The sequence below is a fragment of the Pholis gunnellus genome (genome assembly GCF_910591455.1).
Source record: "Pholis gunnellus genome assembly, chromosome: 22".
Lineage (NCBI taxonomy): Eukaryota > Metazoa > Chordata > Actinopteri > Perciformes > Pholidae > Pholis > Pholis gunnellus.
Genome location: NC_136549.1, coordinates 3436401 through 3463304, shown reverse-complemented (window position 1 = coordinate 3463304; position 26904 = coordinate 3436401). Strand labels below are relative to the sequence as shown.

The following is a 26904-nucleotide window of genomic DNA, read 5'->3' as shown; positions in this document are numbered from 1 at the left end:
AAATAACTTAATTACAACCTGCTAACATAACTAACTACACTATTACATTTCAGAGCTATTCACATAACTGTTTTAAAACAACCGACTCCAGATTTGATACATTATAAAGGAAAATGTTGTTTACTGGTGGTGCATTGTAAATGTTATTTAATCTTGATCATTTTAAATGAACCAAACTAAATCCTGAAGAAAACACAAACTGACCCCTTCACCCATATATTACATACATATACATACGTACATATACATATACGTACATATACATACGTACATATACTTCATTTATTAGAAGATTATAATAAATTAACATATCTATACATATCCACCCCAATAACAATTGACCAATGTGTTCAGGCTAAAACAATTACAACCCTAAATTAATCTCTGAATATCACTTTAAAATTTTAAAGGTGCACTTGAGAGCAACTCATATTTGTGGGATGATAATTTTCAAACATTTTTAAATATAGGAATCAAACATGCATTATAATATTTCCATGGATTCAGTGATTCAACTCTGATCTGACCTGCAAAGCATATTTTGGATGCTGTAAAATACATGTGATGTGCTTTGTATTCATATTTGCGGTGATGTAAACTAATATCTGGGGAAATGTATATATGGGGAAGAATGTGACCCATACAGGATGTAGTCACATTGTTGTTCACTTATTTATTTCATTTTGACTTGGGAGAGAGTTCTTCGAGATCGCCAAGATCCGTTATCACATCATGATGACTTCCTGTACGAGTGCTATCGATTCTGCCGACACGGAATCATTTATTTACAAGACCTTCTCGAGCCATACATTGAACACCACACGCCGCATATGAAGGCAAATCACTGTCAAAATCCGAGAGTGCGAATGAGATCCATGCGCGCGCGAAAATCAAACAGCCGCGAGCGTATTTTACTTTGACGAGCACTTTTATATCACTCCGCGAGCAAAAGTCCGTCTCGCGCGAGCAAAAGATATCACTCTGACGCAGATGCTAGGTCTGATAGAGGTGGTTTTCAATTCAATTTAATAGCGTTATTAAATACAAAATGTGTTAAAGTCAAGTTGCTCAGATTGGTTTAAATTCACTCCATCATTCTATTACAGACAATGTGTGTTTGATAGTCAAACCTCTTGTGACAAACAGCTCAAAGACACTTTTTGATCTTAATTGATTAAAACATGATGATCATATTTAATCATACTGTTGTGTTTACAGAAGTTAAGAGATATAATATGAGCAACAATTTGGACCCGCTCAAGGATCTGGAGCCGAGATTAGGGACCACTATTTGTATATTAACTGTTTACCCAACTTAAATCACTAACAAGTAATTAGTGGATGAAAAAGTATTCAGATCCTCACTGCAGTAAACGTACTAATAACATACTGATGAAACAATAATCCACTATGATTAAAATACCTGCAATCGAAACCTTAGTCAAGTATGTTATTATCAGCAAAATGTACTTTATGTGCAGAAAGTAAAAGTACCCGTGCAGTAAAATGTACATTATTTGCCCCTGACCTGTAGTGCAATCTGAAAATCTGAAAAGTCAGAGTGATATCCGGTTTATCCAAAGACGAGGTTTGTAACCAATTATATGTAGAGATACAAGGGAGACTGGGTCCGCCCACTTACTGTCAAAAAGAAAAACTACTCGCGAGCGAGCAGGAAAAAGACACATCATATGTTCTACAATAAGAACATTTCATATCATTATGCCTTCAACACAGAAGCAGATCCACTCTGCTCAGTTTCTGGAGATTCTCCACGTGAAGTTGCTTTGCTTAAATAGCTAGCTACTCGACTGATAAGTTAACTTGCTAAATACTGGCTATGCACTAGCCTAGACAGCATGCTAGCGTCATTAGCATATTAGCATCGATCGCTAGCATGTTAGCATCGATCGCTAGCTTGATATTATAACCATCACCATGTATATACAATAGGCTACAATATTTTACTTGACAGACAATCCGTTGAACTTGAAGATCTGAAGACTGAACTCGTGAACTGTTTTTTGATTCGTGGAGAAAGTATTTTGAGTATTTTAAATACAAAATTACTCCACTCTAATGTATTTTGTTACAAATTACTTTAGATTTTTAATCGGCCTTATCAAATACAAATTACAAAATACTCAAAAGTAATTGAAATACGTATTTCAATTACAAGTAATAGAAATACTGCCCATCTCTGGTTAGGGCTGGTTCAGGTTTATAGTTAGGGCTGGCTCAGGTTTATAGTTAGGGCTGGCTCAGGTTTGCCTTGGACCAGCCCCTAGATATGCTGCTATAGGCCTAGACCGGGGGACTTCCTAGGATACACTGAGCTCCTCTCTCCTCTTCTCTCTCTCCTTCTGTATGAATTCATATCTCATTAATGCTCATTACTAACTTTGCTTCCTCCCCAGAGTCTCTGTGCTTTCTCTCCTCACAGGTTTCCATGGATCCTGGTTATACCTGGACCTTGGTCGTGTCACCTGCTATTATTATTATTATTATTTACATTTTCATAACTATTACAGCTATTATTACTGCTTTTATTACCATTATCACTTAGGATTCCACTGCTGCTGCTGTTATTATTTCTGCTATTACTAGTGCTACTACTGCTATTACTACTTTTATAATTTGTATAACTTCTGCATGGATTAACCATGTTGTATATGTATTATGTTGTTCATTCTGTACACATAACATCTATCACACTGATCCCTCCTCTGTTGCTCTCCCTAAGGTTTGTTCCTTTGTTTTCACGTTAAAGGGTTTTTGGGGAGTTTTTCCTCCTACCATGTAAGGGTCCAAGGACAGAAGAATGTTGGATGTTGTACAGATTGTAAAGCATGCTGAGAAGAAATTGTGCTATTGGGCTATAAAAAGTTAAATGTAATTTAAATGAATCTATAATGTCTTCTTTTGTTTGCTGAAGATTTTAGTTGTGTCCACAATCATGTACAAGTAGCTCACTAGGTTCCAAAGCTGAGTCCTTACTGCAGGGACTCCCCTCTCTCTCCCCCTGTCCGGTCAATCACTCTGTCCAACACATTAAAGGAAAGAAGCCCCAAAATCTATCAGTCATACTATGACAATAACCCACTAACACCAAAATATCTACTGCTGCCATTACAGTTAATAATTTTAGATTTAAATGCACAATCTCTATTTAATAGGGACATATCATCTGTCACTGTTTAAAAAGGGCAAACCGGTGCCTCACTGAATATAAGGCAATCAAAGCTAAAATGATAGTGGTTTATTGTCAATACAAATTATTTCCTAACCTTAACCAACTGCAATTATACAGCCAAATTGAGTGGATGATGCTCTCTCATCTCAAACATCCATCTATGCACCCCATGGGATTACCAAACGCACCATTCCTCTAGAGACATTCATAGCAAATTTCAAAGTTTGTGTGCTCCCTCTGTCCAGCAACATGTCAAGTCAGTTGTTTCTCAATTTGACCATTCAACTTTGAGATTCCTTGTTTTCAACTGGAACGTTTGACCATAGTGGCACTGATGAAAAGGTCAGGGGTCACCAGAACATGAGAGTGATCATGTGGAGTACCTAACTATTAATACCAAAGAGGAACTGGCTGGTAATATTGAGATGTAGACATGTGACCAGTGGTGGGCCGTCAGGGCCTGCAAAGCCTTCTCTGCTGGCCTAAACAGAATCACAAAGTTATAGCTATTTTATAATTTTTCTTAAATACACTACATGTATCATCATTTATAAAAATATTTTTCCCATTATGTTATCTTCTCATTGCACAGCTATTGTGCTCCTCAGTTGCTCTGCTTCCAGTGCAGCTTGTTTTAAGTAGAGCTTTTATCCAATCAGATTTCACCTCTGTGTCTCTAGGTAAGAAGAGAGGCCCCAGGCCTGCAGACTCACAAGTGAATCCATGTGCAGTTTAAGTGAATGGGGACAATGTTGTTGATTGGCATAGTCTTCAACGTGTTCTTTGACATGCCAGAGCTGCTAGCTGGTCTTCAAGTACGTCAGCATTACGGGCAGCTCAGTTTGCAGGAGCAGCTCTGCAGTGAGGTGCAGCGTGTGCTGTGATTGGTCAGTGGGCGAGCACGTGACTATTGTGAAACGAAACTTACAGCAGAGGCTTAGTCGGAGTAGTAAGAGTTCAAATTGAAAGATATGGAAGAAATTATGATATTTTTTGCATTTTGCTTGGTGTAGATTATTTAATTTTTTTACCTAGCTTTGTTTTTTACCACTCAATGGCTGAATGAGGAGAAGTGGATTTGTGAGTTGTGATTTAACCGTGGGATTAAAGTCTTTGTCAACAAAGAAAGATAGATGGAGTTTGTCTTTAAGTGAACAGCATTTGGTAAGTCAACTGCGTTTGTTTTTTTACATCTAATGTCTGAATGGACCTTGAGTGTGTAGTAGAATGTGTGTTGCTGCTGTTGTTTCCCCGTTAAGCTAGTTAGCCTAGCTTCCCAGAACACTTGCGGAGCATCAGCTGTTTTGTTGTGTTGTTTTTGTTCCGGTTCAGAGGTCACACAGACCGTTGTCTCATAGTCAGCGCAGAAAACATATTTCCTACAATTTAAGCTTCTGCATTTTCCAAATGCACTAGTATTATTCAAACGTATTGTTCGGTTTGTAAGCCTCGTACCGAACGGTTTAATACGAATAGGTTTATAGTTACGGCCCTAGAAAGGAATAATAACCCTAGCTGTGGCGCCATCATGAGGTTATAAGGTGGTATTTCAGCAGTGAAGGCCCAGGTATAAAATGCACGGCCCGTCACTGCATGTGACTAATGAAAGGACAAAGCAACATAGAGAGGGTGTCGTTTTACCACAAACTTCTTCCCTGAGCAGCAGCAGCATAAATCCCTCTTGGTGTACAGACACTGATGATTCTGCTGAGACTGGGCCATGATAGGTTAAATGCAGAGACTCTTATCTAAAATGAGACAGCAGCAGGATAACAATGTAGGTGTGTCACTGTGCTATTGGATAGAAGAGAACAGCTGATATGATTGAGAGCTCCAAACAATGACAGCAGGACATTATGAGTGAGCCTGTGAGAGGAGTGAACGTCTGATGAATGAGAAATAAACTACAGGCCTAAACATGCCAAAGTATTCCTGACTGAGCTTACACTAGAGCTTCATGAGAACTCTAAACTTTATTGCAGAAGTCATAAACATACAGGTACATACATACCTCCGCTGTTAATCCATCCTCTGCATGAGGAGCAGTGGACATGGGGACAGGAGAGCCGGGGATCAAACTGCTAACCTTGTGGTCACTGCTGCTTTACAGGAGGGATGAACAGCATCCTTCCAAATATGTTCTATCATTTCCTGGTTTGTAGACGATTTCCATCAGTATGTTTCTACACATACTCATTCAGGTTGTATTCTGTCATCTATAGCTTGCACCAAAGACTGATTAGCTCACATCGTATACTGTACATATGTTCAGTACAGTACAGTCACTCTAAGGTCCTCCTGAAATATATGTAAATATATATGTGGATGTTGAAACATCAGATGTATATTGTATGTAATGAGTCAAAGACAAGACAGGAATAAATGACCAGAAACAAGATGGATGGCAGATACAAAGCTAACTTCCATAATATATTTACAAAGGTGGCATACAGCGAAACATTGTCATCTCACAGGTAACTAACTCTGAGCACAAAGACCCACAGTTGAGGAGTTCAGGTGATCAGACCCTCGGGTGTGGCGGCTGATCTCTGTAATGCACAAGAATTGTGTCCCACAAAGAAAGAAAACAGGAGAATCTGAACATTTAAAGCTCAACAGAGGGTTTAAGGATATTCATTCAGCAAATAAACGAGGAGAGGACTAGAGGGATATCTGATCAAACAAAGGTTAATTTAGATAGAAAAGCTCTGGAGGTAAAGCGGCAGCTTCAGTGTAATTCATGTCTTTACACACAGACTGCTCTAAACCATTGAGGGGAATTCTTCGAGTGAGAAACCAGGAACGTACCAGTAGTCTACATGTGTTGGCTCTCATTTTCATAGTTTTGGCTTTCATAAGACCCAAGTTAAAATAAGCCAGAATTATGCATGAAAGACTGACGGTGTAATCCCCTTTGATATAACTGTGTTACACTGTACTGTTATCAGACAGGACACCATGGTACAAATGTGTTTCTGGAATTAACTCAACCTCCAGTAGGAGCTACCTTGCTTCTTACTGGCAGTTAGCAAACCGGATGAGTGGTCACTACATCACCAAGCTTCCAGCACCACCTGGATGAAGGTGGGGTTGCCACATTCTGGTGTGATCAAACTCAGTATTAGTCGTATTAACAATAGTAACAAATACTAGCATGATCCCGTTGCACCTCACTATTCATGAAGTGAAGCGGAGATAATTCAAAAAATGATTCATACTGATGTACTCGTTAGCCAACTGTAAACAGAAATGACATGTAACAGAAGGAAAATATTACAATAGCCACACTTGGTATACAAAAACAAAGCGTCATAGAAAATCTGCAAAGACACAAACTGTTGGACCAAAGGAAGTGAAAGCACAGGCAACGTGGCAAGCTGTCGGTCCACTTCTCATCCGTGTGGAGGGTCAGTGGTTTGTTCCAGAGTAGGAAAGTCACGTACACAGAGTCCTGCATCCTTCTTCATGCCAGATGCACTCAACGGTGACGGGATCAATAGCATTGAAATATTGATCGTAGTGACCTTAGTAAGTCCACCCTTTAGGAACAGACCAGTGGAGCGACGCTCTGATGAACCTTTGATTGGGAGCACTGACCAGTGGATGGCAGACAGACAGAGAGTCTTTGCCTGCTGGAGGGCAGAGGGGGGGGGGGGGGGGGGGGGGCTGAACGTATTACCTTAGCTGCTGTAAGTCAGCTCCCGTGGGAGACGTGTTGCTTTAGAAAAGCTGCTGTACTCAAAAAGCCTTCTCTGGGTACAGAAAGTCACTGTTATACCATGGTGTTGCTCTCGCCCACAGTGTCCACATACTGGAAGAAAAGAAAGAAAGAAAGCATGTTTAGTGTCAGCTGGTTGCTTTGCAGCTTCTCTCGTGAATACAGCGTGATGTGAAGCAGCGTAGAATGTGAGCATGCGTGACTTCAGGGGACACACCACAGGGGAACACGACAGACGGAATCACTTCCTGCCATTGTTGCTTGTATTGTTAGTATTTCATTGAAGTTTTGTCATTATATATATTTAGGTATATATGTAGTATAAGTGTGTCCTGAATGATGTTTCTACTCGTGTTAATATGCTCTCTTCTTTATTGTTCTTTCTGCATTCTTAGAAAGGATTCATTATGCAGAACTCTGTCATTGTAATCTTAGACTGTGTTTTTGAGGGTGACTTCGTAACATTTGTCGAGGGACCTGACAGAGATGACCGTATTTACAGTGATGTTTATTGATATTTTTCAACGTCCCTACCAAATAAACCAATAAATAAATAAAGAAGTGCAGATTTCTGTGGAATAACTTCAGTTTGTAAGTAAGGAAAAAAATACATTTTTTGATGAAGACGTTTTAATTTCAACATCTCACAAAACAACAAACCAATAAATAACATCAGCGTAACATCAGTATGCAGAATGGTGGATGTTGGAGTGGAGCTCCTTCTTTTGAAAAGGACACGCAGCGTTCAATGGGTTTGCTGACGAGCTTTATCGTGAACAAGCTTAGTTATGAGAACTATGAATTTGCACTGTTGACCAGCAGCAAAGTGTTCTGACTCAGCTGTTGAGGACTCGGAGCCCCAGAGCTGTGCAAGCTGTTATTACAACCTTATCTTATTAAAAGCTGACTGTGGATTTGAACATATTGCTTCATGTGGTTTTATTTTAAAAGCGGTTACTTTGGGCTAATCATAGCACTGAGACCAGTAAAAGTAGCCAACGACATGAGGATACATTGAGAGAACTATACTTCTAACTATATCTTCAGTGGTGGTACTGCTCCATCTGAGCACAGCTGATCACTAGGATCACACTGGACCATCGGTTGCTGGTTTTCCTCTCATCTCTCTGGCAGATAGTAGCTTGTTTCGATCGATAATAACCTTTCCAAAACCTCCCCAACCGCCATTGATTGATTTAGGGCCACTTCTTGTTAAGCTGTATATGTTACCACTCAGTGATGTCAGCAGGAGACACACGATCTCTTCCCATAGTTATGCAGATGTGTCTCCTGATGACACAGGACCAATTGATGACCTTTAAATGTATCTTTGTTCATGTTTGGATGTTAAATAACGTTTTACGGCTCAACCAGGATAAAAGTCACATTTGAGTCTTCAGCTCAGAGAGAAAGACGAAGAACAAACCCTCAGCCGAGAAACGAGAACCCTCGGTCTGAACGTCAAGGCTCATTGCCACTAAACCGGTGTGTGATCATCTAAAGAATGTGGCTGAAGTGCGACCACTTCTCTGGACGACTGTAATGCTCTAGTTATACATTTGCAGCCAGAGTGCTGAGCGGGACCTGAAGAAGAGAACACATTACACGGTTTTAAAGTCTTACGTTGGTCGGTTTCCCGATTGATTTAAATGTTCTTGCTCTGACATACATGTCTCACATGCTAACAGTGTGCAGGACTGAACCCGTCGGTGAGGTAGCATTATGTATGAAGCTTTGAGCCGCTGGAACAGTGTGCACATTTTAAAGCTAAAGCTATTCAGGTTAAGAAACATTCAAATGATTTATTCACGTATTTGATTGAATTTAAGTTGTATTGTTATTGTATTTATCACTTATTTTATTCTATTTGAGTTGTAATAATCTCATTTTTATTGAATTCATTTCATTTGAGCTTTTAATTCTATTTTCTTACACTTGTATCATGTGATTGTCTTGCATGCATCGGTCTCACATTCTTCAACTGTTGATTGTGTGTTGCTGTGTTGTGCACACTGTCTTTGCGGCGCACTAACTCTGCAGGTTGGAGCGTCTGTTGAGCAGAGGAAGCCGTCAGAGTTCGACTCAACCAAGTGAGAATGAAGTCAAAGCGCTCTTTGACAGGGAGACCCGGCCGAGGCAACAAAAAGATCGTCCACTTACATATGCAGGAACAGTGGAAGCCGCATGAACTTCTTCACAAAGAGACATGATTTGAGATCATGGCACTAATATGTCTATAGTCGCTATGTCATCAAACTTCCAGCAGGACTTATTTCTTGAGGACACAGATGAATATTACTGTGCAATATTCCCTTTCCACGCACAAAGTCTCAAAGAAAAGAGAAACAGTGAGAACAGCCTGCCAACATGTTGGAAGGAGCATTAAAGGACTTGGACTTCACGTTAGTAATTGAATCTTGGTTTCCCTGCAGTGTGTGCCTTTAAAGCCAGAAGAAGAAATGAAGATTAAAAACCAGCTCCACAAACAAAAGTCCATTTCCCTTCGATCATGAGCTGCTTGTTGTAAAGCATATTAAATATGTTAGCATGCAAAGGGGAATCGGCAGTAACTGACCACGACTGCTGATTGTCCTCAGAGCCTTACGAAGGCTTTAGTAAAAAACAGAAGAGACATTCACCTCAAAACAAAGCTTCCCACACTTCAGCATGGCAGGAGCACGTCCACGAGCCACACAACAGGTCCTTCTGATTAACAGTGTGCACTTAGAGCCCAGATGACCCGGACATCACTCTACTTCCCAAACTACCTTTTGTTGTTCAAATGTAGACTCAGATTCTGAGTCCTCTGAATGAGTCTAACCTACATGTACATCAGTGTTACTAATCCAGACAGCATTGTCTCATTAAAGCAGCTGTGATGTGCAGGAGCTGAGCTGCCATTGGATCGGAGCAGTTTGGTAATCTGTGGTGATTCATAGACAGGAAACAGCCATGCTGCGTGTAAACAAAGCAGAGCTGCAGGACTCATACATACTGCACTGATGAAGGGCAGGTTCAGGATGGAGCCCAGGACGGGTATTCTTCTGATGAAGCCTACTGCAACCGGGAAGAAACCCCTGGATGTGATGAGAGGGAAAGAGTTAGTCACAGTCCTCATAAAGATGACTCACATAATAACATCTAAACATGTACAATCACAATCTATCTCAAGAAATGTCCCGTTATGAGCTATATATACACAACTAATGTAAGTGAAGTGCTGTAATGTTCATGACCCTCCTCAATAAAGTCTCCAACTGCGTCTCAATTTAGGGGCTGAACCCTGTGAAGGACGACGGGTCTTTTGGAGGCTCGACCCATCTTGTACACACAATGAAAATACGGCATATAGGGCACAACTTCACACCCATAATCCCATTGCTGGCCTGTGGAGGGTAACAACAACCGCCTGTACCGGCCACGACACTCTTCTTTTCACCTGCCGGCGATGAGCTTCAGTGGGAAGTTCTTGCACTAACCCCGGTTCCACACCCACTGCTCCGTTTCTCAGCTTGTGCCCCCGTTGGTTCCTCTTACCTGAACAAGAGGAAAAAGCCGTAGATCTCCAGCACAACTCCGACGATGGGCCAGCCGATCAGCACCACTAACACACCACCCAGGAAGAAACTAGTGGCCTTCATCTTGTGCTTCTGGAAGAAGAAGCGGAAGGTCCTCTCCAGCCCGATAACAAAGGAAAGTCCAGCAACAAACAGGATCTACAGGAAATAAAGGGGATTGTCCAGTATTACAGTATTACAGAGTGGTCCAATATCGGTCCTTTGAAACTGCAGGAACACCAACACATGTCCCTTCAGTTTAATTCACTTTAGTGCCTTTTTCTGCTGCATCTTGGGTACAGCATCAACCAGAGAGCAAGAAGGCGCTGGTTTGTGCTCGTATCAATAGAAGGACTGAGGAGGAAATTGAATGTAATACCATTGATGTGGACCACCTGAATAATCTAAAACAAGGGAGCTGAGAGAAGAGAAGTTCACCACCCAAATCACTCAGACAGATTCTTTCCTAAAACATATTTAAAACGGCTCACAGCGAGGTCTGTAGATTAATCAGCCTCATAAACTTCTGTGAACTTTTTGAGTGGTCGCATTTGACTGGTGAGAGACAGAGACAGACATAGAACCCTCTACTGGGGCCCAGCTGGTATCAGACGTCATGATAACTATAAAAGATTTCACGAATAATGAAAACTGTTCTCAGTCAAATGTATCTTTAACAAATATCTTTGTTCATTTGATTTACACTCAAAATACTAGTGAAGGCTTGTGGAGAGAGAGTCTGTAGCCATAACGGTTTACATAGAATGATACAAGAGGCTCTGGACTATGTGGATTATTAACATATCAACATTTCATATTTAAATATCCCAGTTATCATATACCAGTAACAGCCCTGCTCTCAAGAGACGGTTGTGTATAAGAAACAATTTGCATATCTGAGTGTTATTAATCTACGACTGGAGAGGCTTTGTGAAGTCTGATGATGTCATAGCGATGTCATCAGGGCTACCTCCGTTTTGGCTTGGAGACTTTAAACTTAAAAAGAAGGTCTGCATTACAAAATGGGGGTGTGGAGTTGAAAGACATCCTAGTTAACATGGCATGGAGGATTGAACAAGTAGATTATAGTTAAATTGCATTGTGGGAAATGTAGGATCAAGTGATTTTGGAGTTTGACCATAACAAGGGACTTCTGCTGCTTTAAACTGTCCTTTCTTTCATCTGTCTCGGGGAGACACTTCTAACAGTGAGAGGCATCTGTGCCAGTTAGCCAATTCTGATTCTCCTGAGGGCTCAGGCCGGAGGTTTGAAAGCCTGGCAGACAGAGAGGGAAGCCTGTTTCTACAAGTGCACCGAGTCTGCCTTTAACTGACCGATGTGGCACTGTCAACCAAAAAAGAGCTGATGAACTGCACTCTGGGAAAACAGAGGATGGATGTCCATGTGAATGATGATACATAGAACATGTCAGATGAATGACTGAAAAGTTCCTTCTCTGATGAATTTGAACTGGAATGCATATCAGTGTCAGCACCAGCCAGTATGGAGAGAACGTTTCCCCCTCACGTCTAATATCAGCTCAATGCAGCAGGAACACTCACATTTCCAATAGCCAGGAGTGCTTTGTCAAAGAACAGGATCATCCCGAAGAAGAGGAAAAACACGCCGAAGCCCGTTAACCCCATTCCAATCTCTGCAGGACACACACACACACACACACACACACACACACACACACACACACACACACACACACACACACACACACACACACACACACACACACAGTGAGTCACTGAAGTTTAAAGCTGAGGTATGGAGGCCTCCCTGAACGTTGCATGTGATTGTATGTTTAACTCTGAAAGACACATTGGAATCACCTAGAAAGTGAGATTTGCATTGTTATGTGTTATTCAAACAAGTCTCAGAGAAGTTGATGGTGGGAGACAGATGATGATGGATGATCATCCGGATCAATATCTCATACATACATGTCACACTTGCTAAGGAGTACCTTCAAACCTAACAATCTGTAATAAGTGACACAAGGTCAATATGTCTTATAAACGACAGTGAAACTGCAAACAGTAACGTCAGTGGAGCTTCCACTCTCTACCTGCTCTGCTCAGAGCTTTGACAGGAAAGGACTTGAACGTCTGCTACTTCACAGTTAGCACACAGCTAGTAGTAGGAGTTAGCGTTAGCTATTTGGGCCACGGGTTAACGTATGGCACGCTATGGCAGAAATAAAATAAGCTAACTTTTCTAGCACTGAATGCTAATTGCTAGTTAACCAACTGCAGCAGCTCAAATGAAGCCGGTTTCCTAAAGAGGGAAGCAACCTACAGAGACGGTACATGTACACATGGGCTTACTTTGGGAGTCCGTTAGCGAAATCATATTGACGCCGAATACAAGTGTGAAGATAAAATAGAAACAAAGATTGAAGTAGCATTCAAGTACACCTATAAGAATAATTTGGATGACAGCTGCCACTGCAACAACAGCCACGTCTTCCGGAAACACACCTTCTCGTCATGTCAGCTTCCGGAACGCCGCCGTGTCGCATTCAACATGGCAACTTTATTTAAACGCCTTAGGTCTTCATAAAGTTCACTACTCTTTTGTAATAATAAATAATCTTAGCATCTGTATAGTGCTCAGTATAATATATCTACCGTTGAAGAGAATATTTTGTGAAAACGAGACACATGTCAACTCTCGAAAGTTTTTGTCAAGTTCCACTGGCCATGCATCTTGAATGCGCCACATTTTGATTTAAGTTGTTTTTGCCCTGTTTTTACTTTGTCAGGCGTTACTGATGTGGACTTGGAATAACAGGATATTCTTGCTTTGAATCAGTCCTCCTGGTTTGTACATCAGACATCGACTACATAGGTTTTATTCATTAAATACATAAAAAAAACGGGCCGTGGTTGATAAATTGTGACAATCCTTCAGGAGGCGGATACTTCAGGCATCCTGGCAGGCAGGCGACGGCCAGGGCACACTCCACAATCGTCACCGGCAGCGTTGTGATCTCTCCGCTTCTGTTGTTTGTGCTTTCTGTGCTGTAGCAACCGTGAAGTGGACACCCAACAGCAACGCTGAATGGTTTGTCATTTGTATTTCATGCTTTTTCAAAGTCTTGTCCCAAACGTTTTAGCAACACAACGTAGTGGGAACCTTTTTAAAGTAGCGAAGCTTTATCGAGTTAGCTGGAGAAGATGGCAGTGACTGAGATGAATAATAGAGCCATTAACGCGCTACGTTCACTAGCTGACCTGCGATGGAAGAACGTGTGCACCTGCTGCGTTAAATTAGCTTCCTTAGTGATACATTAGCTAGTTACGGTCAGCTATGTGGATTCATGTTAATGGACCAATGGACATAACGTGACTGTGTTACCACTATTCATATTGGCTCACGAGATGCAAGTTAGCTTCTGGTTCCACTGGCAGTGATAGGAATGTTCCAGAATAAATACTGAAACATGTTATCTAGAAAACCAAATGACTGAATGTAAACCACCTAGAAGTAGGTTCTTCAATCCCACTAAATGAGCAACAATACTAAAGGTAACGGTCATAGTGCGCTCTCCTCTGAACAGACAGGAGGCGTTACACAGACAGCTAGGTCTGCGTTTCATTGTTACACACACAGGTCTGTGTTTCATTGTTACACACAGGTCTTTGTTTCATTGTTACACACACAGGTCTGTGTTTCATTGTTACACACACAGGTCTGTGTTTCATTGTTACACACACAGGTCTGTGTTTCATTGTTACACACACAGGTCTGTGTTTCATTGTTACACACACAGGTCTGTGTTTCATTGTTACACACACAGGTCTGTGTTTCATTGTTACACACACATGTCTGTTTCATTGAACTTAGCTTTCTGTCTGACAGGAATCACATCCGCATCTCTGAAGGTCTCTCCTGTTCCAGCAAATCAGTCTGACAAATATGGATGGAGGTGGCAGATCTAATGGTAGGTCTGTTCTCGCAACAAAGTTTTATTTGCATGAAAACTGAACCAAACCGTATTGAAGAGCAAATGTGCTGAGAAGTAAATATTCACACAGTTGTTGTTGAGTGAGAGGAGGCTGACGTCACGGGGACTGATGGCAGACTACAGCCTCACGAGGGACACTGGGAGGAGCGAGGTCATTAGTGCAGGTGTGAGACCTGTTCACACTGCTTCACTCCAAACACCCCGTCTGTCTGTTTTCTACATGAATGCGTGTCAACACCTGTGCCAGTATGATACCTAACATTGATAGTAACATTCCAAAATGACATTGTTTTAATGATAGCTATTATCATTATGGTTGATGACAACATGCATTTAACAAATGAGACACCCTCGCCTCCGAGTGGCTCAGTGAAGGTGCTGACAGAGCAACAGTGTTTATCTGAGGGGTGGATGCTTCGTCATTCTCAGCTGTCACCGCCTTCTCCAACGGTGAAAGACAGAAAGTTTGATCTTTTTAAATAACTACAAGTTGTGATTGCAAAAGGAACAATTACATTTGTAGAGTCCTGCCATGGTTTGAGAGGATTCCAGCTGTGTGTCACTCTTTTATTTGTTTACGGGTGCTCAAAAGACTTTCAAAGGATACACAGGTGTGTCCTCGCTCACAGCTCCTTTCCTCTAGCACCACCAGCAGGTCCAAATGTTTCCCCTCATTCTGAAGTGGTTCAACATCGACGGGGCTGATTGACACTCTGTTTGCTATTCATGTTCCTAAAGGATAATCCTGATGAGCTCTTCTAGCGCCACCATGAGGTCCACATTTGTGCTTCTGAGTTAAGCGTCTCAACAACTGTTGATGGATTGTTGTGATATTTCCTACACACAGTCAAGCCCCCCACGATGAAACTGGTAACAACTGGTGTTGCTTTAACTTTTCATCTTGTGCCATCATCAAGACAAATTTCCGATTCATCCAATTCTTTGATTTATTACCACATATACTGTATGTTAGCATTTAGCTCAACGCATAGCCTCACAGTTCTGCTAGCATGGCTCAGGACTCTAGCTTTATTGAAACAAACATACATGCTACATGTATTAGCAAACTGCCATGCACATACATCTGTGGTAACTTCAAAGTGACTGATAGCGGCCGTGCCAGTGGATCGGGAGTACGCCATGCAGCAAAGGTCTGCTGTCTACAGGCGTGTGAACAAACAGACCTCTTCTTAAAGCACAAAGTCAAACGGCTGAGCTTGTAAGGAGTGATCTGACCACAGCCTGACTTATGGTCTTTGGTGACAGGCGAGGTCCCCTCTGTTGCCCTTCATAAACCGTGACTGTACAGAGGACATTCCAATAATGAGGCTGTTCTTCAAACAAACAGCAGCTTGTAATGGGAGACTTGTGACTTAATGTCTTTCCAGTCTGTGAACTGGTGGGATTCTGAAGCGTCCTCAAATGGGAGTCTTGTGTGCATGCTGTGGTCAGGTGACCCCATCAGTATCACCTGATTTACGACACAATGTCTTCACCTGATTCTATTTGTACTGGATTCATGGATGTATTTCACATATTCAGAAGTGAAGAACATTTTGATATATCTTCTAATAAAACAGGAGAATCAAAGTAACAAAGGGTGCGTTTCACATCCTTTGCAACTGCCTCATCTCCACTCACGTGTCCATGTTAACATCCATATCTGCTCACGGTCTCTAACTGTGTTCCCTCCGGTTCAGATGTACAGGTGGAACTGGACTCTGTGGAGGCGGAGCTGGAGGAGGTGGAGCTGCAGATCACAGAGCTCCTGCAGAAGCAGGCTGAGCTGACGGGTCGTAAGGATGCACTGCTGCAGCGTCTGGGGGAGGCCTGTGATGCTGCACAGCCGGCATCCTCAAAGTCATCTGGAGCTCATCCAGTACTGAGCAAGCAGGAGATGCTGCTCTATGATGGCACAGGTACTCTACTCTCATTTCACATTTCACACATGCACTGCAACCCTGAACTCATCTAGACATCACCCAGAGGAGCTGTATGTGAGAACGCACATGTCCCAGTCAGTTTAAACAGTCTTTACGCTGCCGGCTCCCTCGTACAGTCTGCGTAATGTACGAGTGAGCTCCCATGTGACTCGCGCAAAACCGCAAGCATACAATCGTCCGAGGCTGAAGAAGAAGGGTCATTTACACAAAGACTGAAATGCAGAAACGTGAGATTCAGGGACTTCTGACAGTAAGGCCCGACGGCGAGATCATCAGACAAATTCAAGGAGCGACAAGAGACGCGATGGTTTGTGACCAAATAAAGAACCGTCTCTAACGGTAACCCGCGTCGTGTCCTGCCTCCTGCACGCTCTACCCAGGCCACACCCCTCGCCTAAAACAAACGAGTACTTCCAGTAGGTGAGAACGCGTCTGACATGAACAACGTCTATCGTGTGCTACATGTGTGTCCAGAGAATCAGGTCCAGACTTCTTATAAGAAAACAGCTTGAGAGCCACTAAGGTTGTATGTTGACTTGTTATAATCTTTTGATGTTTGGTAGATTTTCCATGGTCCAAAGAAGTAGAGCAGCACCTGAAGAACTCGTTCCATCTCTCCACGTTCAGACCTCTGCAGCTGAGGGCCATCAACCTGACCCTGTCAGGCAGAGATCTGTTCCTGGTGATGCCCACAGGAAAAGGAAAAAGCCTCTGCTACCAGCTGCCTGCAGTCTACTCCAAGGGTACACTGACACACATGCAGTGTCATGCTCGTACACCACTTCTAAGAGCACGTGTAATCCCATCGCATGCTCTTGTCAGGTTTTACATTGGTTGTCAGTCCCCTGGTGTCCCTGATGGAGGACCAGATCATGTCCCTAAAGTCCATCGATGTGCCGGCAGTCACGCTGAATGCGTCCAGTAGCAAGGTAACCACGGGCAACTGTGTTCTGCTTATCTGTTCCCTTCAGCTCACCTCCTAGTCTGTTGATCTCCTCTTCCACTGCTGTTTGACAGAAAACACAGGTCTTCACACTTGTTTCTGCACAATGATGAATACGATGAAGTATAAGAGCAACATAGACAGTAAGTGTGTGCTGACAGGAGATGTCTAGCTGCTACTGGCTCATGTTGATGTTCAGGATTCCTTCCAAACTCTTTCTACAGCGACTGCTGACTTCATCCTCTCAAGCATCGTTGTTATTGCAATAAGTTCTCAGGTCACTTGTCTGCTCACACTGACAGTCGATCTCAGTAACACTGACTGATAGTAGTGTGAAGGGAGAGAGGACTCCACATTTACAATAGCACCGAGTAGGGAAGGGAGCAGACCAACCCCACACCAAAAGAGTTAGAAAACTATTTTCTAAATGTATTTACATTTGTATGGATAATATTAATGTTTTGGTGTGAAATGTCAGTTTTCATGGTGTGAAAAAACAAAATGTATACAAAACGATATAGGAGCATGCCAAGAGCGTCATGGCTGGAATTATGGATCCCAAAGCCCCCTTCAAGCTGCTGTACGTGACTCCAGAGAAGATCGTCAAGAGCAAGCTGCTCATGTCTCGTCTGGAGAAAGCCCATAACGCAGACCTGCTGAGTCGGATCGCCGTGGACGAGGTTCACTGCTGCAGTCAGTGGGGACATGACTTCAGACCAGGTGGGATGTGTGGAAGTATAGGTCCTCCAAGGCCACCTCACTAACCCCCTTCACATCAAATACGAGGTTTGTCTTCAAGGTTGATGAAGGTGTGTGTGTGTGTGTGTGTGTGTGTGTGTGTGCAGATTATAAACTGCTGGGCATCCTGAAGAGGCAGTTCCCCAACGTCCCCCTGCTGGGACTCACAGCCACAGCAACCAGCAGCGTCCTCAAGGACTGTGAGAAGATCCTGTGTGTGCCACAGCCAATCACACTGTCTGCATCCTTCAACCGAACCAATCTCTACTACGAGGTGGTAACCATGACAGCTGCACTCTCTGACGCACACACCTGTCAGCCACACCTGCTTCCTACACACACACACACCCCAGATGTGTCTTAGTCACTCACAGGCTCTTGTGTACTCTTCACACCTGCTAACACACCTGTCAGACCATCAAATCATCTTAGTGCCTTGCATCTGCTTACAAAACATCAAAGACCATACTAGTGTTTCTGCATGTTTAACTTATTCCTAAAAACTTTGTGATCTATACTTGAAACAAATTGAACAACTCCATCTCTCACCTGGCTACAGACTTACAGACTGTTACAGTGACACTAAGTCTGCTTACTTCTCAGGTTCGTATTAAAGATTCAAACCATGATGCATCAATAAGTGACGTTGCCTCTCTGATCAAGAGCAGATACAAGGATCAGTCAGGTATTGCAGCAAAACCGCATCACGCTGAGGCTATTATATGTGTGTGTGTGTGTGTGTGTGTGTGTGTGTGTGTGTGTATATATGTGTATGTATACTCATGCTCCATATTCCCTGATGTGTGTGCCACAGGGATCGTGTATGTGTTCTCTCAGAAGGATGCAGAGTCAGTGTCCTCTGCGCTCCAGAAGAGTGACATCCTGGCCTACCCCTACCACTCTCACATGGACCCTGACGATAAGTCCCGCGTTCACCGCAAATGGGCCTCCAACAAAATCCAGGTATTTGGGTGTGACCTACCTACTGGTATCCTGGGGGGACATTGAGCCGAGATCTGCTTTCTTCTTTGGTTTATGGTGACTGTAAAAGGAACTGATCCCAGTACTGTAAATGGTTCACCAACCTGTAGGAATCACTACGCAGTCAAAAGCCAGTAATTATGTATTTGGTGAAAATAGATTATGACCAAAAATACTTTTGACCTTTGATTTAAATTATTCATCACCTGGAGACGACAGCTCTCGCCGGGCACACTACCTCCATGTGCACCACAAACGGCTCCCGTAGGTGGGTCTTGTAAAGGTCCGGGGTGAAGGTGGTTTGTGGATCCGGCTGTTAGCTTTACAACACCCCTCAGCCAGACCTCGCTGCTTCCTGGGACCGTGGATTTGGTGACTGTCCTTAGTGCAAGGGGTCCTGTGCAGCCCTACAAAAGATGATGTGAGCTGTATGTGCGGCTGCCATTGAGTTCCACTTTGTGATGGTGTTGTCTTATAGGTGGTGGTAGCCACAGTGGCGTTTGGTATGGGCATCAACAAGCCTGACGTCAGGTTTGTCATCCACCACACCATCAGTAAATCCATTGAGAACTACTACCAAGAGAGTGGACGTGCAGGTAGACACCGCTTCACTCCTATCAGGACAGAATACTACTTTATACTGGTACGGCTCAGTCAATACCTGTCTGTGGATCTCCAGGTCGAGACGACGGCCAAGCCGACTGCATCCTGTACTTTGGCTTCTCTGACATCTTCAGGATCAGCACCATGGTGGTGATGGAGAACGTTGGTCAGCAGAAGCTGCTGCATATAGTGGACTACTGCCAGAATGTGGACAGGTAGCAGGTTCTCAGTACGTCACACGGTGTCGGTGAGGATGGCTCGCGCGCCGTGACTTGACTGTTGCGTTTTGTGTTTGCTGTGTGAAGGTGTCGGCGCTCTCTCATGGCTGTTCATTTTGACGAGGTGTGGGACGATGAAGGATGCAACCAGATGTGTGATACTTGCCGCCATGCAAAAGGTGTGTATGTGACGTGTTTTAATAGAATCCATGGTTGCATGTGTTCTTCAGGGATGTGGAAAGCCAACTTCTGGCCTCTATCTCTCCAGACTACATCACCGTGGACATTACCCAGCATGCCAAGCAGGTGGTGCAAATTGTGGAGCTGTCGGCGTCAATGGATGAGAAGCTGACTCCTCTGAAGCTGGTGGATGCGTGGACGGGCAAAGGCCCAGCCAAGCGCAGGAAGATGATCCAGACCACCAGCCTGTGTCGGCTGCAGGCTGAAGCTGTGATTGTGATGCTGCTGCTGCAGGGATACCTCAGGTGACTCGCCACCTTCTCTTCTTTCTCTTCTTCATCATCGATATTAAATCCCATCGCCGAGAGGTACAAGCCTAACCTATATCATTTATAATTATAAGTGGCCACAATCACTTTTGAATTTCATTAATATATTTAGAGGTTATGCAGTAAAGTCAGATATACCATGAATAAGGGGTGGAAGGTATAAAAGGTATAGAAAGTAAAGCAGTATGAATAATAACGATCCCTTGTGACGGGTGGAGGAGAAGCTCCGACCAGTCACATTTACACACACGTGCCACCGCATGACGGGCACAAAGCAGCACAGACACCACATGGGTCAAAGATATAAAGTCACTATTTGTCTCAACTGCATCTCCACAATACTCCAGAGAGGAACAACCTTGAAGACATTTGGAACTAACTTGATCAGACAGTTATTGTACTTCATTCCCATCGTGCTGTTCAGTAGCACAGAGCTGTTTAACACTTCATCATTAAAACTACTAATGACAAGATTTAGATGAAACTACAATCATTTATTTGAATTTGAACTTTTCTGCAAATACTTATAGATGCCAATAAGAAAGTGAAAGATAACTGTTAGTATGTTGACTGGTTACATTGACTTTGGGATGGTTGAAACTATGACATGCAGTCTCCAGTGCTCCTCCCCTTCAGAAGCATTCATATTGACATTTTAGGAAAAACCAATATATTGTGATATACTGTTGGTGTATATATCAATTCTAGGCCCATAATACATAAGAGCTGTTTTGGTCCGTTTCTTTATGGAGGACTGTTCTTTTAAGAAGTTGATGTTTCTCTGACTGACTGGAATCTGTTTCTTTGAATGTTGAAACAAATCGTAACTAATTGACAGTACTGGTCAATCGCTCAGCTACTTTAAATACACCGTGAAGCAAACACAACCACATTTAGTCCAAAAGAAGTGAGCTAAAGGGACCTCAGTCCGTCCTGATGAGACAGACGGCCGCGCTTTGTAGACGACATGTAGAGCACATGCAGGCTGCAGGTTTCAGGTGGCTTTCCTCTGGACAGGTTGTATAACAAACCATGGAAGACTCTGGACATTCAGTAGTGGTCCTAATGGATCTATTGTAAGAGGAACAGGTTGAGACTTGTCTGACATTGGCATGTCATTGTGTGTGTGTGTGTGTGTGTGTGTGGTGCCTTCAGAGAGGATTTCAGCTTCACTCCGTACACCACCTACTTCTACATGAAGCTGGGCCGCAAAGCTCCTCTGCTGAAGAGCCAGACTCACACTCTCAGCATGAAGATGAGGTCATCAGGGGTGGGGCCTGCTGTGGTGAGTAAAGCTGATCAAACATCTGACATAGTGCACGTATTGCCTGAGAAGGTTATTTTCTTAAAACTCCAAATGAAAGAATTCAACTTTTCCACAGTTCTCTCACTCCACTATTGGCAGTCCAGTTACTTTGTGTCCAGCTCTCCTTTATGTGCTGTTCTTCAAACACGCTTCTTTGCTTCAGGTCATGTGAAAATAAAAGCACAACTAGTTACTAATGATCTAAATACAACTATACTAGTGTCAGTAAACGCTGAAGCTTAAAATGACTTGTAGTCCATATGCAGATAGAACTAGGAGGTGATTTGACTGATCTGTGTGAAATACTCCTCAGAGTCTGAGCTAACCTGTCCCTCCACTCAGCAGCTCCTGTGTTTGTGTATTGATGGGATGTTTCTTCCAGTCCTTGTCATTTTAACATGTTGTGTCTTTTACTAATTGTTTCTAGAAATCCCTGCAGGTAAGTCCTGACTGGATCTGTCCACAGCTACTAATGATCACTAGTAGCTAACACGATCCATCACAGAGCGATGTAGAGTCCACTGCTGCTCTCATGTTGCCTCTATGCACGTCTTCATCATCACTGCAGTATTATGACTAGCAGTCACTTCAGGAATTCAACAGAAATGAAAGATTCAAGCTCACTCTACACAAAGTCCACTTACTATTTTTTTCTGTTTCCGGACCTTTAACACCTCTCATGGTCTTCATCAGCACATCAAAGTTGGCTCAGTTGTAACGTGATCAAGGAATGAAATGATGATGATGAAGACTGAGATGTGGTTAAAAGCTTTGGACATGGATTTCGTTCTTTATCAAGTTAAACTTCTATTATTCTTAATGTGGAGTTCAGCTTCCTGAGCTCAGGTCTTAAACTGTTCCATGTAGATCTGCTAAGACCCTGGAACACGATGTGAGTGCACGGGTTGATGAATGGAGGATTGTGTTGTGTGCGTCCATGTGAGTGTCCTCCCCTCTCATGTCCCTCGTCCACCTCATGTGGGTCTTTGAACCTCACCGGTAAAGACTGTTATTAATGACCTGCAGGTGAAAGCTGTGAGTGGCCAGGGCAAGGCCAAAGAGGGAAAGAGATCAGTTCAAAGTGGTGGAGACGCCCCTGTGTCCAAGAAAGTCAAGACAGACCTCCCCTAACCCCCACCCTGTCCAGAAGACAAGCTGCCAAAGTACAGTCCCTCCTTCTTTACTCTGTTCACTGCTTCTGTCGGCATGGCACTGTCCACGCTCAGACTGGATGCTTCACTTTTGGATCAGACAGTCTTGAGTGCTGGAGGAATCTGTGTTTATGTCATTTAAATGCTTTTATAAGTCTTACATTAATAAGCATGATGTCATCTAATTCTTCCTAACCTGCAGGCTTGGGCGATAAACATTACTGGCACCACGTGCTCTTATTGCTGTTTTGTATGAGTTCATGTGATGGGGTCAGTCTTTCTGGTGACAGAAAAGACGAGCTCAATAATGTGCTCCTTATTAGTGCATCTGCTAATGGACGTAGGGAGGTGTAGCTCACAATGTGTAGTCAGCAGCAGCCTACAGATGCTGCCTATTAACACAGATTCACAAATAGTCACTGCACATTAGAAGTGAATTATGTAATCCATGTGAGTGTGACCTACGCTGTAGAATGACGACCTATTGTTACTGCAAAGGCTAAACCCTGGCACTGGTTTCCTTTCCCACTGCCTGGTGTCTGTGGAGCTCGGCTGGCTCTTTGCCTTTTCTTGTGTTCGCATTAGTGAAGCACAGGAACAGGACGTACTGTCGGTCAGATGGACAGTGCTTTTCCTTCCTAACAGAAATCAAATATGCCATTTGTCATTATTATCGCCCAAGCCTATTACTCATGATCTCTGGTGCTGATGTTCATGCTCCCACTAACACTAACAAACTGGATTTGTTCTCACTGACAGTAGACATTCTGTTTCGCTACTTTGCTTATTAATCTAAAAGGACAGTAAGTAATGGACGTTATGAACTGGCGTCACTTTTCTCCTGTTGCTCACTGACACTAGCGTCTCACATGGTTGCAGGACACGTCGGCCGAGGAGAAGCTTGATATGACCTTTGACCCCATTGTCATGGACCACAGCTGTCCCCAACAACCCAAACAGAAAGTATTCAAAGAGCAGAGGAACCAGTCCAGGAAACAGAAGCAGCTGACAGACCGACCTGGAGAGGAGGAGGAGAACCAAGGGGGCTCCATCACGCCTCACCATGGCATTGAGGTGGATGTTGAAATAAACATTATAGATTACAGTGATGGTCAGAAAACACCATCACATCCAGTTAAACCTTGTTCCAAACGCAAAGCCACCACCCCTCAGAGAGTGAGGAGGAAACCCAGTGCGGACATAGCAGCAGCAGCAGCAGCAGCAGCAGCAGCTGTTCCCTGTCCCGGCTCACCATCCCACGCCTCCATCATCTCTGATACTGCAGCCGAAGAGCTCTGTGACCTGAGGAACTACTACAGCAAACAGCTGAAGAGAATTAACCACGTTTCCCATGAGTACCTGGGGCAGCCCTCTGAGCCAGGCGTGCTGGCATGTATCAGGGAGCCTCTGAGGAGCCTCCGTCTGCCCCGCAGGGGGACCATAGCCCAGACGGCTCGCAGCCTGTGGACCCGAGTGAGTGGCAGGAGGAAGCTGGTTCACCGCTGACGGCACAGTGCCATCCAATGCACATGCTGTAGGTGTATAGAGCGCAGCAGGGATGACCTATGCTTGTAGGCCAACCAAAAGTCAGCATCGCCCTGGTAATCTCGATACAAGGCCAATGGGCTTCTTCTACAGAAAATCATCTCTGTGGAAACACACGTTAGGACTCCTACTCGTGTTCTCCTGATGATGTTTAGTCGTCTTATTTAGACTCTTTGTTTTAAGACACATAAAAGCTACTAAAATCACCAGAGGGGCATTTACTGACTTATTTTATATCCGAGAACTAAACGTTTAAATCTCAGGAGGGAACAGGACTGATTCCTGCAGCTTTCTATTGTGAAACATGAACATCTTCTCTTCTACTGTTACCACAGAGGTTCTTTCTGCTGTCAGTCAAACTGTGAAGGCTGGTAGCATCCACAGAGATGCACTCCGCTCTCTATCTGCCTTCTTTACACTTCTTCACTCATGAGTCTCACTGTTTGTCTCTCCTCACGCTGACGGTCAGCTTCTAATGTAAACTATAAACACACAACGAGGTGAACACATTGTACCAACAAGTTCTGATGAAGCTTGGCCTGACAAACGGACTCAATGGATATGGATTTGTATTGATTCAGTTTATTACTCTGCTGTATGTTAGTTTCATAGCTCCATTCATGAGACCTGGTTCATGTGTGGACGATCACATCTCAATTTGATGAGCTCTTCACGTTATTAAATTTCATTTCTAACAGCAGTGTGAGTGTCAGTTGTGTCCTGAAGTTAACCTGCAGCGAGCTTGTCCGTTGTGTTCAAACAGACAGAAATCATCACCTCTGCTGCAGAAAGAAACCGAGGAGCAGAATCTTGCTTCTTGCGGAACAGCCAGGCTTCTGCTCGTGCAACTAAAGACAGCACACGGTGCTTCATGGTGCGTCCGCATCCAGTGAACCTGGCCTGAAGACGTCCTAACAGGTTGCAAACTACTAAATATGAACACAGTCATTTGGAGTCCCTGAGGAACAGCTCGATGTGAAGAGACGTATTTCTAACACTCACATTTCTGATCAAATCAAGACGTGGTGCACATGTGGCCTTCTCTTGTTTTAGTCTTCACTTCCTTTCTATACGTCATGACTTCCCTAATGATGAAGTAAATCTACAAACACCTCATCAGTATCTATTGTCATTGAACAAACAAGAGGCTCAGCTAGTCCCTTAAACAGTGTAACAGTGTGCTTGTTGGGGACTATTCTCAGCAGTGGATTAATCCACTAGTGACGCTCGAGTGAGCAGCAGCAGCACGGTGTGATTCATCATGGTGATGAAGGAACAATTCACCAGAGCTCTATGGCTCAGAGGAAGAGGAGATATCAGGCCTTCATACACACATACTTGTTAGGATTTATTGTTGGTCTGGATTTTCATGGGATCTTTTAATAAGAAAGCTAAATAATATCACATAACTTCTCCTTTTAAAGGCGCTGAAACTGTAGGCTCCCTTTATCGGCCGGTTGCAGCCTACCGGCCTCCTGACCCTGAGCCACTAGAGGGGCAGAGAGTGGACCACACTGAATGGAGACCAGGCCGATGTGCCAAAGAACAAGCCCTGGTGTAGACAAACTGCAATACATTCAAATACATCTGCCCTTAACATATTACCACATTATCATTCTGTCACAATTTATACTCTCCAGTTTGGACTGTGCGATCATCGTTTGTTCATTCTATATGGTGAGGGTGAGACAGCAGGACAAACCTAATGCAGCAGCTGTGTGGCTCTGCTGTGAGAGGAGAGCAGCTCCTGATCACTTCATTAAGACGCTCAACTCATGGAGGTAGTCAAGAACCTGTGTGCAGCATGGAAATCAGCAGCACATTGATGTTGTGGATGTGCAGATCAGATCAGATTTTTAGTGTGATCAATGCGATCAATCACAGGTTTGTAATGTGAACCTAAACCTTGCTGATGCCTGGTAGTCTCAGAGAAGATGCCTGTGGAGCATTAAAGGAACATTCCCATTAATAAAGCCATTATGTTTCCTATATCCCCAGTTGGAACCATTTATGTCTTTAATATATTTGTGATAACCACATTCAATGACAATGCAGATTGATTTGATATCTTAAGTACATTTGACTGATGATACTTTTGTACTTTTACTGAAGATTTTCAATGTAAGACTTTGACTTGTAACAGAGCAGCCTAAATGTACTTCGATTCATTCCACCCCTGCTAGAACAAGAGCTCAATGTTCTTCAGAGATCCAGCCTCTTTATTTTGCCCCAGACCATTTGCATACATCATTGTTTCCCACATGGTTTGACTGGTAGGTGGTCCTCGGACCTTCGGGGAAGAAAATGTACATTTGAAAGCTAAATGCCTCTTTCTGCCTATCTTCAAGTCTCCCTTTTGTGCATTCTACTTATAATCAAACATGGGTTTCAATGCTCAAAGGCCCTGAACATCCTCCAAATGATTTAACCTCAGCTCAGGTTGAGGTGGGCCAAGAGAATGAGGGGATGTCAACCAAACACAGTCCTGATGAGAGATCTAATCAGAGAAGGGACCCTGTG

At 43.3% G+C, this 26904-nt stretch overlaps 2 protein-coding genes across 3 annotated transcripts; one reads left to right on the top strand and one right to left on the bottom strand.

The window, feature by feature from the left end:
* Positions 1 to 5472: 5472 nt before the first annotated feature.
* golt1ba (golgi transport 1Ba) lies at positions 5473 to 12935 on the bottom strand. Its single transcript, XM_079183763.1, has 5 exons — positions 12805 to 12935; positions 12031 to 12122; positions 10449 to 10627; positions 9907 to 9988; positions 5473 to 7004 (listed from the first exon to the last, which is right to left on the bottom strand). Exons 1-5 carry the CDS (start codon positions 12827 to 12829, stop codon positions 6966 to 6968), a joined length of 417 nt encoding a protein of 138 aa, XP_079039889.1. The 5' UTR covers positions 12830 to 12935; the 3' UTR covers positions 5473 to 6965.
* A 268-nt stretch (positions 12936 to 13203) lies between these two features.
* Positions 13204 to 25053, top strand: recql (RecQ helicase-like). 2 transcript variants are annotated; one of them, XM_079183913.1, is made up of 17 exons: positions 13204 to 13299; positions 13391 to 13543; positions 14342 to 14423; positions 16148 to 16366; positions 16954 to 17133; positions 17213 to 17319; positions 17855 to 18053; positions 18179 to 18345; positions 18675 to 18756; positions 18886 to 19034; positions 19531 to 19648; positions 19732 to 19870; positions 19961 to 20052; positions 20142 to 20358; positions 21538 to 21667; positions 22715 to 22851; positions 23719 to 23859. In XM_079183913.1, the coding sequence occupies exons 3-16, from the start codon at positions 14399 to 14401 to the stop codon at positions 22817 to 22819; spliced, it is 1929 nt and encodes a 642-aa protein (XP_079040039.1). In that variant the 5' UTR covers positions 13204 to 13299; positions 13391 to 13543; positions 14342 to 14398; the 3' UTR covers positions 22820 to 22851; positions 23719 to 23859. The 2 variants fall into 2 exon arrangements, with proteins under 2 accessions (XP_079040039.1, XP_079040038.1); XM_079183912.1 differs by lacking the exon at positions 22715 to 22851 and having other exon boundaries at positions 23719 to 25053.
* The last annotated feature ends 1851 nt before the right edge of the window (positions 25054 to 26904 follow it).